Genomic DNA, 15,370 nt, shown 5'->3' with positions numbered 1-15,370 from the left:
ATTCCCCGTATTCCACGGGATCGGCCAGCATCGGATATAAGCGCACGCCAATTCCGCGTGCGTCATACGGTGACATCATTCTTATTTGGCACGTATTTACGTACACGTACACATTCTCACGCTCGAATACGCACACGTAAACGGTATATTGCAATCTATATATTCGTGATCTGTATACTCGAGTATGCTATCTGTGATTAAAAGCGGATCACGTTCGCTTATGCTTCCTTAAGATCAGCTGACTGTCATAAACTCCATTCAAGAATGAAATGCAGTTTATAAAAATGAACGATTTCAAAAGAACTTGACAATTTATTTGTCGATAATTTGTCAAATTATTTACATATTGATTTGTGCAAGTTGCAGGAACTTATTTTTCTATATTGGAGTAATCAGGAATTTAAAAGAATTATGTGCGTGTGTATATATTACTCTTAAATAATAATTAACATATATTGCATTATTTGTAAATTACATATATTGAATGCGAATTTACTTTATGCTAATAAAAAATTTTGTTGTGCAGATTTTGTCGTGTTTAACACTGAATGAACAACAAGACTGGCTGGATGTAAGGAAGTCTTGTGTCCTGAATTAACTTTTCTTTATTAAAAAAAGAAGAAAAAATAAGTCAAGATTGTTTTGCAAACAATCGGGAAATTTTTGACGCTAACATTTATTTGATTTGGACAATAAACCGGCATTAATGACATGTGAATACGTGCCATATTAATATGCGTTATGATGTGAAATTAATGTAAGAAAAAAAAATGAAAATATTCTACATGACTGTGTGCAAAAAAATAGATATAATGCGTGTGTATTTTCTATATTAATTTTGCATTCATTTATTATATAAAATATCGAATTTTTCGTAAAGAAAAAGAAAAGTTTCAGTATCTATAGATACACACGTATGTTTTATAAAATTTTATACTATTCTAGGTTTTTTTTTATTAATTAGATTCCATTATATTTTACATATAACAAAGTTATGTTTTTTGGGTGTATATCGTCATTAAAATTAAAATTTTACATTGATTAATGTCACACAATCGGGTAGAATATTTTTCTTTTTCTGAAATGAAAAAAATTTCACATCTTTTCGCGCGCGTACTAAAAAATTATGCCTGTAAAAAGCGGCGGCGGCGTCCGCTTATTTACATATTTTCCAACCCTTTCCACCCACAAACAGAGGTGGCGTGTGCGCAAATTTCTTCCACAGGTTTATTACATGAGGCGCGTGATTCGCCGGTTTTGGAGCGTATCGCAGGGCCGACGCAAGAATCGCGGGTGCCGGCAAAATTTCCGAATCGATTTCCATTTTAGCCGCGCCTCTCCTCGCGATCGATGCTCGTATAGCTTTACCACCTGTCCGCCGAGACATTTACGAGAGAATTTATGTGTACGCTCTCTTTTTATCCTGCGATCTTTCTACGATTTTTTTCCCCTCTTTCTTTCTCCGATATCCGTGTGTATATATTTCTGATGACTAATTTCCGGTCAGAGTGTGCGTTAACAGGATGTAGAAACAGGAAAGAAATAAATCTGTAATATATGTGCGTTGATATAATGTTATCTTAATTCGATGCAAATGTATTTGTTTATTTTATTGTTATTTGTATGCTAGATTTCTTTCATAATAATCGATGGGAATTATTATGTTTTATAACATTAGGGATTATTTATTAATAATGATGTATTTTGAAATCAACGTGTTCATCCGATCTAATCATCAATTTACGAACGTCGACCCGATTCGGCGGCAGATAAAAGCCGGACACGCGCGCAAGTCACGCGACATTCGGGGATCCCGGCATTCGGACGTGGCCCGCAGTGCATTCCTGAGATATGTCCGAGGAGCAACATCCCGCCCTACCATCGCGACCAATTGCCGCGCGCTCGACCAATACGGAGAGGTCACGTGACAGATCCGCGCGTGCGCGGTAACACCTCAATAATGTCTATACCTCTCCGTAATAAGGGTATCGTTGCACCCCTTTGCAGAAAAAAATCTGGAAAATGCGGACACATTATTTATTTAAATATTTTGAAAAAATACGATGTTACATTTAGAATATTTGTGCACATCTTTATATTTCCAGATTTTTTAGGGAACCGCCTGCTTTAGAAAGCTAAAAATAAGATATTTTTTGAGAATTTTTTGTACAAAATCTGCACAGCGAATTATTCTAAAAATTAAAAAAACTAATAAAAAAAAATATGGTGGAGATTAGAATGAAATAGTACGATTTTTTTATTTATTTATAGCAGAAAAATGGTTCAAATTAATTTTTTTCTATTAACGTTAAAGGTTCGTCGAATATATAATTTCATAAAAAATAAGAAAATACTCTTATAAATATATTAACAAGAGCAATTTTTGTAGGTGTCAAGAGGACCCGCGTACGGCCCTGAGGGTGATCGGTCACGTGGCACGGTGACGTCAGTGGCGCATGCGCGGCGGGTCCCGCCGGTGGAATTTGTCCCACGATCTTTCTACACTGCACTCAACTCAGATCGAGGTGTGGCCGTCGAGGGCAGCCATTTTCTTGACTTTCTGTCGCTTAAAAGAAATCAGGTAAATACGCAAATTATATTTTAAGCTCCCGTCGAGTGGAGTGGAGTGCGAGGGTGCGTGGTGCGTGCGGACGTCGCGAGCGTGTCCGGACACGTTGGAGATCCCGCCGGGACGTCGGGCCGGGTACGGTGCTAAAAGAGGGAAAAAAGGAGCCTGCCTCCTCCTCCGCGAGCCGTGGGAGCGAAAGAGAGAGAGAGAGAGAGAGAGAGCGAGTGAGTGTGTGAGTGCGAGTACGTGTGCACGAAGCGGGGAGAGAAGGAGAGATAGGTGGACGAAGGAGAGCGAGAACGGGTCGCGCGAGAAGGCTCCGAGGGAGTGTCACGCGTCGTGAATCTCGTCGTCCAGAGCTGGACGACGTGTTACATCTTCGTGCATCACACACATATATATATACATATATATATATATATATATTGTTTCGTTGTTGATTCGTGCTAGTCGTCCACGTCTTCGTCGACTCCTCTTCCTCTTCGTTCTGTCGTCATCCTCGTCGACGGGTCTCTTGGAATGCTCTTGGGCTCTACCTGACACTACGTGGCCGTTTAGTTCAGTAAGTAAACTCTGTCTCTGTCTCTTTCTTTCTCTTTCTGTCATTTAGACATATATCAACACGTACATACATATACAGGCATATCGCGAGCGATGAATCTTCTTCGCGTGAATTATTTCTATTATCTCTCTCTCTTTATATCCTACCCTCTTTTTTTTTTTTTTTTATTCAGATTCCCCGTCAGCCGCGTAACAACGTCACGTTCTCCGCATTCGCGATGACGTTAAGTAACGACGTTTATAAATATTCGGTGGATGGATCGCGGGGGGAAGAAAAGGGAGGAAGGAGGATAAAGAAAATCGAAGTGCAGTTAAGAGGAATAAATTTCATCAGCAACTTTTTTTTTCGTGCGGAAATTTCTCCACCCTCGCCTTTTTCTATGGTTCGACAACGTTTTATACCCCTTCTTCTCCCTCGTTCCGCTCTGCGTAAACAAATTCTGGAATATACGTGCGCGCTTTTGACGTGACGCGATGATCATATGCGACGTGCCCAGCATCGCCGGGAGTAGCTCCTCCTTTCAGCTGCATCATGTTCCACTTTCTACACCTGAAATACTCGGGATTGGGAAGATTCAATTTTTTTATTTTTTTTTTGTTTACTAGATCGATAGAATAAAAAAATGTTACACATGTGTGCTGAAAGGAACACTCATATACTTGTGACGTTACGTTTATTATTTTCAGTTACACTTTCTACACTTTGTTTCTTTCTCTCTGTATTATTTTTTTTGCGTGCACACGCAGCATTTTAAATTTGCGAAAGATAGAAGAGAACGCAGGTGAGAAACGAATTGGGTGTCGGGAAGCGTCTCTCTCTCGAGAACTCACGTCATCGTTAGCGTCTCCCGAGCACTCGCGTCATCGATGGCGTCCTGAGTATCCGCCACGCACTCTCCCTCTCTCTATCTCTCTCTCTCTGTCTCTCTCTTTTTCACGCTCCCCGACCTTGGCCGATGCGCACTATCTTCGTCGTGGAGGAAGACATAGGTTAGTTTAGCCGAGACGTCTTCGTTTTAGTCTTGCACTCTCGAAAACTTTGTCTCTTCCTTCTCGCCCTTTCAAAATCGGAGTAAACATTTTAAATGCAGAAAGCGTAAGAGAGAGCTGAGGCTCTTTAATTTGACGCACACTTTTCCAAGTTTTCTCTGTCTTTTTTTTTTTTTTTCATTTTCTCTCTTCTTCACCCAGAATATTTCTCTTCCTCCTCAAGTGCGACTAAAAAAGAACATAATCTCTCTTAGCTTATATTTCTACGTCCTCCTAGAAAACGTTTCATCGACCGGGTTTAGGAGTTATCGGAGGTGAGTGCTGCATATCTTCTGGCATCGATCCGTGTGTTCATCATCTTCGGGGGAATTTCTATATTTAACGGGAAATATACAATAGGGAATTGATTCGGCTCGATGTACAATGTTTTTTACTCCCTCGATAGCTAGTCTATGCTCGCTTTTTTTTCCCTCTTCGATAAATTGTGTATATAGGATCTAAATATATATAAAAATCGTAAAACAACGGACTCATTCCTGCGTGTTAGAAATTCGCGAGATATCGACGTGAACATTGACGTCTGTTGCTCGAACATTTCGGTCAGGTTTTATTCGTGTTTGTCCAGAAATAATGAGCTTAATCTTTTTATTATTAGTTGAAGATTCTATGGCAATTTGTCTATACTTTACAGAGATGATGTTCTCCATGTCGATGCTTTCATTTTTCTAAAACTTTGCTGAATATCGTTGCAAATCTGTTATGACGAGCCACTGTTGGAAATGGGATGAATTTTGGCATCAGAAGCTTTTTCTTTCGTTGCTGTTGTGTCAATTTATGTAGTACTTTCTTCTCGATTCAATCAGATCACTCCTTTCTGCTGTGGGCAACTATATATTTATTCAAATTGTTTTTTAAACATTTTCAAGCCACGTTAGAATAGCCTAATATGATACAAGCATATTTTGTTGTACAGTATTTATTATAATTGAATTTATGCTTCATTATTTATCAGATGGTTCTTCTAATGTGGATATATATACAGTGTTTGATATTGTGCATGTCTAACAAATAATATATACGGGCTTTTGTTTCTTTTCTTTTTTCCTTTTTTTCTGCATGTAATCTCGACAGATTTTATTATTTTATCCTAATGCATAAGGTAAAGTCTTTGATATGTAACTTGAAGGAACTCCTTGTTAGATGTAACACTTATACAAATGCAATCCAAATGTAAGTGTAAACCTTATACACATTAGTCCATTTGGTAATTGTTTCTATGGATATGGTAAAATATATTTTAAAAGACCCTACCTTATGTAGCCACACCATATATCTTGATTTAGATATGTATATAAGGTCATCGAACGTGAGATGAGGATCATTTATACTTAATCGTTAACAGTCCTGTTGAAAAAAGTAGCATATATATATTTTTTTTTAATTTAAAAGGAAAGAGTTAAGAAATAGAAAATATTGCAAAAATTGCATATAATATAAAGGAGGAATTTTCAAGTTGTTAATTATATACTTATGCAAACTTTTAGTATAATATAAAACAGACAACATATATATGTATATGTATATATATATTGATATTTGTTGTGTGGTATATTGCATTCATCTCTCGCAGCTTCCTACCTACATCTAACATATAAAATGTCCACTTAAAACAGAGACGCTGAAAGAAAGACTAAAAACATGGGATGCAATGCGGGCCGATGCCTCGGTCCAGACGATACGGGGTACCCTGGATCAGGTACGACCCAGTCAATATCCTTTTAAACTTCAGCCCTCGTAGGTCCTGCTTTTTCATAAACCGAGTAGATATATTGCAGGAATTTAGAAATCTCGACTTGTCACTTTTTAACGAGAGCAGTAGTATTGGAATTATATAGAAACGAATTAGAGTATGATAAAAATCCGAAGGGGATGCTGTATTTTATTCTGCACAGAGAAATATTTCATATATCGAGATTAGCTCGAAGAGGCCACGATAAAAGAAAATTAATAAAAAAAATTAAATCATAGCCTACGAGGTTTGAACATGAGAAACTATTTATATTGCGCTCTCCCAAAAAGGAGAGATGTATATAACGCGACTTACACAGTCTGTCTCTCTCTTTCTCTCTTGAAGGTTTACCCTAATTTCTTTTTCCTAACTCTGTCCTGATGAAGAACGCTTTTTAGCCTCATCCATCACTTCTTTCGTATATTTATATTATACACGCTTTTGTGAATCTGTTCGATTAAAAAAAAAAGAATCGTTTGCCCTCTGCTGTCCACTCAATTATAATTTACTGATGCTGCAAGAGAAGCAAATTTCGATGTGAATACTAACTTCTTCGATTCTTTCCAGCTATCTTTTGCGTTCCTGACGTATTTCGTTACGTTCTATAATATAATTCATTGTACATGTCGCAGATTTTTTCATTAAATCACACCGCATGCTTTTAGTTTGAATAATTTGGTAGTGTTCTTCGTGCACAATGTCGCATTGATTGAAATTCTTTATCAATATCAATTTACTGTTACCTTTTAGGTGATAAGATATTCTAAGCTATATATATTTATATATATATGCTGACATTTAAAATACACGCTCTGATAGATTAGAATTTTGCAGAATAGAATTTTATTTATAATATATAATTTGCTATAATAGTTAAGATTATTGTAGATAACATTAGTAAGATACAATTACACATCTTATGTAGGAGGAAAATCTATTGCATATTACAGTATTATAGTATGGTGTGTGTACTTTGTGTAAATGAGTCACGATTAGTAAGAAACGCGATAAAAACATGATTACTGAACTTTATCGCATTGAACATTATGGTACGATGTGATAGCATAATTAATTAGAAATAGAATTTTATATATGACTATTTCTTTATTTCTATGTGTAAAGTAGGTAAGTTAGCTTGGTGGAAAAATGTTCATTTTTAGAAGAAAACTATAAATTGGTCATCTGTGAAATATTCTCACTTCGAGACGTTATTATCTCTTTATTTTTAAATAATATAAATTGATAAATCGAAAACACAAAGTATAGTTTAAGAGAAAGCTGTATATTTTATATCAAAATTTTATACGCGATATGATAAAAAGAATTAAAAAATTTTAGCACAAAAATAATATTGACTTGATTGCAATTGTGCATCACTAACTTATAACAAATGTAAAACACACATTTTGCTTTTCATATTAATGAATCAATCAATATTTACATATATTTTTAAAGCGATAAATGTTCTAAACAAGCAAGCAGTGCCAAATCGTACATCACCTCGCTAATTTATTTTTATCAATTATTTTATAAATAATGTGTACTCTTTTGGATTTTAGGATTCATGGCAGCCATCAGGAAGAAGCTGGTCATCGTCGGTGACGGTGCTTGCGGTAAAACATGTCTTCTCATAGTATTCAGCAAAGACCAATTCCCTGAAGTATATGTACCCACGGTATTCGAGAATTATGTTGCCGACATCGAAGTGGATGGTAAACAGGTGCAGTTTTCAAATTTTTCTTATTCCCTTTGTCGAAAGAATTTTTTTACACTTGTAACAAACGACGATTCTTATTTTGCGTTTCAAACAGGTGGAACTGGCTCTTTGGGACACAGCTGGACAAGAAGATTATGATAGGTTGCGTCCGTTGTCATACCCAGACACGGACGTCATCCTAATGTGCTTCTCCATCGACAGTCCCGATTCCCTGGAGAACATTCCCGAGAAGTGGACACCAGAAGTGAAGCACTTCTGCCCGAATGTGCCCATTATCCTTGTGGGTAATAAAAAAGACTTGCGTAATGATCCTAATACCATCAAGGAATTGAGCAAGATGAAACAGGAGCCTGTTAAGCCCGAGGAGGGTAGAGCCATGGCGGAAAAGATCAACGCTTTCGCTTATCTCGAATGTTCTGCTAAAAGCAAGGAAGGTGTAAGGGAAGTCTTTGAAACGGCAACCCGAGCTGCGTTACAAGTATGTCTTCATTAGCGTTTTATTGTTTGAAACAATAATTCTTAAAAAAAAGTAATTGTTATATTCTATTGTACGAATTAACATAAAAAAAAAACATTGTGTTTTTCAAGAAGAAATATACAAGTAAAATACCTTTATATATATATATATATATATATATATATATATATATATAAAATAACGATTACTTATTACTTTTTTATAACACATTATATTAACGTCATTGTTGTACTATTTTAGGTAAAGAAGAAGAAGAAGGGCAGGTGTAGGCTCCTTTAAGATGTTTATCCCAAGTAAACCCGATATAACACGGGCGAAATAATGGAATTGCGGAACTAGCTGCAACAAAGCTAGTCGTAATGCCGCAGATCCCGCGGAGAAACCATCTTTAATTATTTTACATAATAAAATATACAACAACAAAAAAATGAAAAAAGAAAAGGTGCAACCGCGTCAACCCAGAACATTATTATTAATATTAATATTATTAATATTATAATTATTATTATATGCATTCTACATCTTTGTTTTTTTATTTTATCGTAGTAGCTCTTTATTTTGGTAATAAACAAAATGAAAGGAAAACGAGCGAGTTGAGAAAGAATATAGATAAGAAACGAAGAATACAAAATACGCGAAACGCAGTCAAAGAACAGTGTAAGAATCTAAAAAAGCGATTCGGGGAAATTCCGAATTTTTTGCATCGCTATTTTTTTTTATTAAAATCGTCGCGTTATCGGCTCGTGAGCAGAAAAAAGGAGAAAAATTACAGACATTATATATCATTATAAACGCGCGTAGATAGACCAGAGCAAATCACTTTAGTCTTTAAGATACCAATTAGATTTAAAAAAATGTGTGTATTATTATATTTTATTATTATTATTATTATTATTATTATATTATTATTATTATTATTATCTTTGAGTTATATTGTATCACGGTGACACACTAACACAACGGATTATACCAGCGGCTATATAATATATTTATGTATTTCGGGGAACGCGTTTTCTTTGTATCTGACCATGCCGTAACTGGATTTGCGGCTTGCGCATTTTTTTTATACACATGTGCACATACGCCATCGATATCTTTAGCGTATGATGCATTCTTATTATCGGAGATTATCGATCGCCACGTGATTATCTCAATGATCCCGAATATCAATAATTTTACCGTGTGTGCCACGATTATATTTGAGTCAGGCTTTTACTTCGCGAAATATACACCTGTTTTCGCCACAAGTTCTTCCTGTTTCGCTTGTGCTATACTCTTTACGCCGAAGTGAAAAGAAAAAAAACAGAATTAATGTGTTACTCGTCCTCTTGTGTAGAGATCCGTCTAATCTGTCATATTCATAATAAAAAGAATTGTGTTACAAAGACGTGGTGTTGAATTAACGGCCGTGTAACGCTAAGCCTCTCTCGGCCGTTAGTTCGACGTTACCTGACTGCGGAATTGTGTTCAAGTTCTCTCTTTGGTTTCTCTCGAACGCGCGTTTAGCGGTAATACATAAAGATCTTCTACATTACACGTAATACGCTTTTAACTGGAATTTTTCAAGATCGCGTAATGAAAAAAAAAACAGAAGCTTAGCGACAAAACTTTGAAATACTTCTGCCACGAGCGAACGCGCGCATGACAGATTCGTGGAAAACAAAGAGAAAAGGAAGGAACGGCAAAAAGAGAGAAAGGGAGATGTATATTAAGCAATTAAGCGTGCCAGTTTTTAAACTAACGAGTGGTTTGGGAAACACTTGGATATATACAGGCTCTCCACTCCTCTGCAGTTCGCGCGTCGCTGTGAAGCTCGAAAGTGTTCTTTTTATAATGAGTTTCGTGGATATATACCGGTATATATATATTTATATAAATATATCGGTATATATATTTATATATATACATTACTTATGTAATTGTATCAATTATGCACCCGAGATATTGTATATACATGATATGATATAAACTCTTTACCGTTCTCTTGTAATAGACACGCGTGTCGATCGAGATTCGAGTATCATTTTTCCAGAGCACATAAATAATTATATACATACATATATATATATATATATACATACACACATACACACTACTATTGCATGCATAAACAGAGAGCAATAAGCAAAAGAACGGTCCTGATCGTTTAGATAGATGCGAGTCCTCCAATATTATTAAATATGTATTCACATATAAAATCTGAATGAATCGCGTTTTACTTCGATAGAAACTGACGTTGAAAAGAGAATACGTATGTATCCCCGTACACGTACATATACATATACACACATACAAATTAATTATTTTTTCTTAATGAGGCTCCCCTTCGTGAAGCTCGAGTTCGTCGATAACGCGGTTTAAGCTAATTATCTTCTTCGTAAGTAGAGATATTTTGAGACTCAAACGTGATTAATGGGGTTTGTATACGCGAAGAAAACAAAAAAAAATTTATCGGCAGTTCCGATGAATAAACCAATTTTTTATCATCAAAGAAAAGAGATCATCGATTTTGACTTCCAAAAAATTCACATACACCCCTCTCTCTCTCTATAACTACTAACTAGCTTTTGTATGTAAGACTATGATTAACCTACGAACGCTATAACAAATTGTAACTAACAATAAACATTTCTTATGACGATGTAATCAGTGATACTGTTGGATGACACCCGCGAAAATAGGACACATTTATTTGCATTAGTTTTTAATCTTTTTTTAAAATATATGATACTTTGATATTTTGTACGTCATAATGTGATATGCTTTATAACTGCGTTTGGGAAAAGAAATATCCTTCAAAGTTTTGTACAAAACAATTTATTTTGACTCTCGTATAAACAGAAATCACTGTATTAGAATAGTCGAAACACGCTAGATTGGAATGGAGTGTTTGTGTGTGTGTGTGTGTGTTACTTCATACATATATTGTAATAAGTGAAAGATGAAGAATGTTTGAATAAACAGTATCTCTAATATATAAAAAATTATGTGGATTTATATTTATATAATTTTTCATTCTTCATGAAGCATGTTATTATGGAAAAAATTGAAATTAATTCTGTACACTACATCGTTATACAATCGTTACAAATTAATACATGATATATAATTAGTACATGATGAACAATTCTAAATATTAGAAGCACTTCCTATATGACGAACATTCTTCATCTATCACTTATTGAAAATGCGCAATGCGAAGACGCATTATGTCTGCACTCAGCATTATTTTTTTCTATGTTTATTTGCACATTCGCGGATTCTTAACTGTACTCGTGTGTTACATGAGGAAAACTCGCGGATCGTTAATCCGATTGCCTTCTGAAATGTAGAAACAAACTTCGCGATAGTATTCGATAATGTCTTATAGCTCGTCAGTTCTAGGCTTGAGCGCATTGCCTTTGCGATCGTAGCCCTTGAGCTCGTCGGTGGCGTGTTTGGCAATGTATTTGATGAAGTCTTCGAGCTCGCGACCGCCTTCGTATTTAACCGGGCTGTCTTTGGCGTCCTTGGGTACCCAAAAGAGAGTCGGGAAACCACGCACTTCGTACGAGGCCGGTACGTCATTCGCCGTCGCGTCAAATTTGACAATCTCGACATTCTCATTCGCCATCTTCTCACCCAACTCGTCGTAGATCGGTGCCAATTTCTTGCAGTGGCCGCACCAGGGCGCGTAGAATTCGATCAGCGTGTCCTTGTCGCTGTTGGTGACCAGATCGTCGAAGTTCTTAGCTACAGCGACTTTTACGTTGCCCGTGTTGCTCTCCGGAATCGGTTCAGATTTCAGATACGGCTCCAGAGCGCCGGCCTGCAGATCCTTCAGGAACGCTTCGAACGTCTCCATGGAGAACTCATCCTTAAGAGCGTATTTCTGGTTTTTGGCATCTCGCACTAGAACAATCGGCTTATCGCCTTTGGTGTAGTCGATGCCGAAATCGTTCAATTCGTGCTGGAAGTCATCCTTGGAAGCTATGGCGAAGGAGTACTCGGGGAAGTCCTTGGCGACCTTAATGATTCGGTTGCGCCAATAGTTCGTACCCTTGGCGTTCTTCACGTAATCCACGTTGTAATAGGCGACCACCAGAGGATTCTTGAAATCCTGCGAGTTGTCGCGAGTGCGCACGCCAGCGATACCATAACTGTAACAAAGTTGGCGTTACAAGGTGAGTCTACGATTATAAAATTTTGATAAAAAAGATACTCACTAATTCTTGGTGACAAAGTCGTTCACATCGCTGATAGACTCAGCACCCTCGTATATTAAACTCTTATCTTCAAACTTGTTGTGGAGTATCTTTGGTCGATATAAAACAATAGTGTTTCTAAAGCAAAAAATAGTTTAGTCGATGTAAATTTCAAATAAGTTATTCTCTTTGTACACAAAACAATTGCATATTTTTTTATAACTTTTATAAACAAACATACTTGTGGGACACTTTGTCCAAAACTTCTTTCGTCGATGTGTGAGCGAATCTGACTTTCTCCCTGAGCTTCTTGGCAACAGTGTGGAATACCGCAGCCAATGGAGAGTCATCCTTTTCGAAATAACCTATTACACTGACATCGTCAGTCACCAGATATTCTTTGTGAGCCTGTTCGCTAATCAATTCTTTAGATGCTGGTCCCACTTGAGACTGAAACAAAGAGAGCCACATCACATAAAATAATTATCTGATGTTATCTGGTAAATGTAATAAAAATCTTGTATAATATTACCTTCATGTACTTAACAATACCAGGTGCCTCCCTGGGACCATTGTAGTCAGATCTGAACTCATTATGTTCAAAGATCTTGAGAGTTGGATACCCACTGACAGAAAACTTGTTACAAGTTTCTTTTCCAGATTCTGTGCAATCCACCTTAGCAAGAGTAATTGATGGTTCGTAGCCTATGAGCAGCTCAGCTGCCTTGGCATATTCTGGCTTCAAACGTTTACAATGCCCACACCTGTCGACAAACCAAACATTCTATCAATTGCCTCTTTACAGTTATGCAATAATGAATTAAAGAGAAAAATAATAAATTAACTTACAAATATGAATTTTTATAATAAATTTATACAGACAGTGGTTATAGATATTTTATATAAACCTGAGATTTAAATAAATATAAGAACTATAATTTCCTTAAAAAAAGTTATTTAATTAATTAAAAAAGTTTTTTTAACTATATTTCTTTATGTCACTTGCATTCAAATCATGCAAGTGCATAATGTGAGTAGATTCTTTTTAAATATTTTGTTTTCTAAATTTGTCAAAATAATTATTTAATAACTTATTAAAAAGGAAAAAGTAGAAAAAAGAAAATTAAATAAATTATTGAAAAAAAAAGAGAAAAAATAATGTCAAAAATTCGGATATGCTACAATACGTTTTCTTATCAGATATCGAAAGGAAATGAAGAGTTATATTTATCAAACTTTAATTGCCGGAGGAAACAAAAAATCTACATACGTCATCAAGATCATTGAGACATTACATGCCGGCATTCGACGATGTCGACATCCCGGCGCGATTTTCGGCTCTATCTCCTCTCGCTCTAACAGATGGAAGATAAGATTCCTTGCTTTCTTTCTCTCTTTCTTTCATCAGAATGATATAATTATAATACAAACAGATAAAAATTTCCATTGCGATAAATAAAAATCTTTCCAGAAGATTAATGACTAAAAAAAAGGAAGACTCCGTTTTTACTTGCATCTTTAGCACAAAATATTTCCTTCATCTCTTTCGGAATACTCATTTAATTTTATTTTGTACACAGAATTTCAAACCATTATCAATATGTTCAAAATTGAACATTGACGGATGAGACAAACCCGAGGACAGAGAGGAGGCAGGGAAACGTCTATCTCACCATGGTGCGTAAAACATGACGAGTGTGTTCTCGTGACGCTCGAGTTCGCTCTCGAAGGTCTCGTCGGTGAGCTCCAGGACATCCTTCTCGTCGGCGTAGATGCCGAGCAGGAGCAGAGGCAAAATGGTCAGACACTTTCGCAGCATCCTCGCGACGAACTTGCAGACTTGCGCGGGTCGGAAGGCAGCTCCGTTCTGTCTCTCGGCTACGTCTGTCTCGTCCCTGTAGCAAACGTGGCTCTTTCACGGCCAGCGGTTAGGAGACGCGGCGCGGACACCGCGAAGTGCTGTCGCGCGCCGATTGGCTGACCGCTCCCCCCTCCCCCGCCCGTTCGCGTGCTCAAGTATACCCAGTGTTCGGGAAGGAACGGGCGCCTCGCTGTCACCTGTCATCTGTCATCCTTCGAGAATCTCGTTCAGAGATTATCTCGCGATAAAATTCTCGATAAATGCGTTGTCGCCATTTAATTTCGAATGATTAATGAAATCTGCATAATTTTAATCGAATATTATTCAATTAAATTTATCTTTGTTTATTTAAAAAAAAATTGTTTTAACTTAATTTTTTTATTCTCTCGACAGAAAATGTAGTATCGAGGAGCAAAGAGGGATAAATGAACGGAGAAGGTTAAAATCTGCGGAAAGAATAATTAATAATTTCCAGAGAAGTTTCGCTGTCCATGATTTTTTTGTACACCCTGTATATCGCTTAGACGGCATAAGATGCCGTCTCAAAGTATTAAAGTCTCAAGGCGATTGTGGCTGGAGGAGTAAATATCTTTTCACACATAAAATAAGAAAATAATGTGTTCCGCTAATTTATATCAGTTATTTATATAAGTTTATATATAAGTTCGTGTTATACGACTTTTATACTAAAATATAATATTCTCTTTAGTCTACTAAAAAAATACTTTATAAAAATTTAAAAATATTTTAGCTTTATCTTTTTTATTGTAAAGTATATATCCCACAGTAAAAAATGTAACATAAAATAATAAGCAATTACATTTCCAATATTAGAATATAAATATTTTGAAATCTTGTAATATTGTGATAGTAATAATTATATATATAATAATGTCGTGGCTGAAGAGAAAACTCGTCATTTTTTTTTTTACTCTAGGAAACTTTTAATAATCAAAAGTCCCTCTCCGTTCATATACAAGTCTGATATAAGACTATCGATACAACAAAGACAGGTTCCGTCCATTTACACGTTTCGTGTTTTCATATATATATAATTTATATATATATTTATATATATATAATTATATTTATATATGTATATTGATTATTTACAAAAATCGTTACATGTATATAAATGACGACATTCATAAACGCGTAATTTAGGAAAGATGAAAACGCATTTGTGAAGGGAGGGTAGAAAGGGATGGAAGTGAGAGGAAG

At 36.0% G+C, this 15,370-nt stretch overlaps 3 protein-coding genes and 1 pseudogene across 8 annotated transcripts in view; 2 read left to right on the top strand and 2 right to left on the bottom strand.

Moving 5' to 3' along the window:
- The window catches only part of LOC114929150 (small glutamine-rich tetratricopeptide repeat-containing protein alpha), a 3,791-nt gene extending 3,073 nt beyond the window's left edge, over positions 1-718 (top strand). For 2 of the 3 annotated variants that reach the window (XM_029300571.2, XM_029300572.2), the window contains exon 4: positions 1-525. This exon is cut by the window's left edge and continues 1,333 nt beyond it. The gene's annotated coding sequence lies outside the window, so the exon portion shown is untranslated. The other variant, XR_014924145.1, reaches the window with a different exon arrangement.
- A 914-nt stretch (positions 719-1,632) lies between these two features.
- Positions 1,633-3,175, bottom strand: LOC114929151 (uncharacterized; annotated as a pseudogene).
- On the top strand, positions 2,482-10,750 carry Rho1 (ras-like GTP-binding protein Rho1). 4 transcript variants are annotated; one of them, XM_029300457.2, is made up of 6 exons: positions 2,515-2,581; positions 3,020-3,131; positions 5,794-5,876; positions 7,469-7,629; positions 7,721-8,104; positions 8,345-10,750. In XM_029300457.2, exons 3-6 carry the CDS (start codon positions 5,819-5,821, stop codon positions 8,381-8,383), a joined length of 642 nt encoding a protein of 213 aa, XP_029156290.1. In that variant the 5' UTR covers positions 2,515-2,581; positions 3,020-3,131; positions 5,794-5,818; the 3' UTR covers positions 8,384-10,750. The 4 variants fall into 4 exon arrangements, with proteins under 4 accessions (XP_029156292.1, XP_029156290.1, XP_085336376.1 ...); XM_029300459.2 differs by lacking the exon at positions 3,020-3,131 and having other exon boundaries at positions 2,482-2,581; XM_085480250.1 differs by lacking the exon at positions 5,794-5,876.
- A 155-nt stretch (positions 10,751-10,905) lies between these two features.
- On the bottom strand, positions 10,906-14,235 carry ERp60 (disulfide-isomerase A3). The gene is made up of 5 exons (XM_029300456.2): positions 13,962-14,235; positions 12,821-13,052; positions 12,530-12,738; positions 12,310-12,426; positions 10,906-12,243 (listed from the first exon to the last, which is right to left on the bottom strand). Exons 1-5 carry the CDS (start codon positions 14,105-14,107, stop codon positions 11,469-11,471), a joined length of 1,479 nt encoding a protein of 492 aa, XP_029156289.1. The 5' UTR covers positions 14,108-14,235; the 3' UTR covers positions 10,906-11,468.
- Positions 14,236-15,370: the final 1,135 nt, after the last annotated feature.

The sequence above is a fragment of the Nylanderia fulva genome, unplaced genomic scaffold, assembly GCF_048542155.1.
Source record: "Nylanderia fulva isolate GAGA-0341 unplaced genomic scaffold, ASM4854215v1 Scaffold14, whole genome shotgun sequence".
Classification (NCBI taxonomy): Eukaryota; Metazoa; Arthropoda; class Insecta; order Hymenoptera; family Formicidae; genus Nylanderia; species Nylanderia fulva.
The sequence above is the reverse complement of the archived record's forward strand: the minus strand, read 5'-3'. Positions and strand labels throughout refer to the sequence as shown.

Coding starts and splice junctions, on each gene's coding strand:
- Rho1 (XM_029300459.2), top strand. CDS start 5,819: ATGGGATGCAATGCGGGCCGATGCCTCGGTCCAGACGATACGGGGTAC. Junction 5,877..7,468: donor TACGGGGTACCCTGGATCAG/GTACGACCCAGT, acceptor TTTGGATTTTAG/GATTCATGGCAGCCATCAGG. Junction 8,105..8,344: donor CAACCCGAGCTGCGTTACAA/GTATGTCTTCAT, acceptor GTACTATTTTAG/GTAAAGAAGAAGAAGAAGGG.
- ERp60 (XM_029300456.2), bottom strand. CDS start 14,107: ATGCTGCGAAAGTGTCTGACCATTTTGCCTCTGCTCCTGCTCGGCATC. Junction 13,053..13,961: donor GTCATGTTTTACGCACCATG/GTGAGATAGACG, acceptor GTTTGTCGACAG/GTGTGGGCATTGTAAACGTT. Junction 12,427..12,529: donor TTGGACAAAGTGTCCCACAA/GTATGTTTGTTT, acceptor TTTTTGCTTTAG/AAACACTATTGTTTTATATC.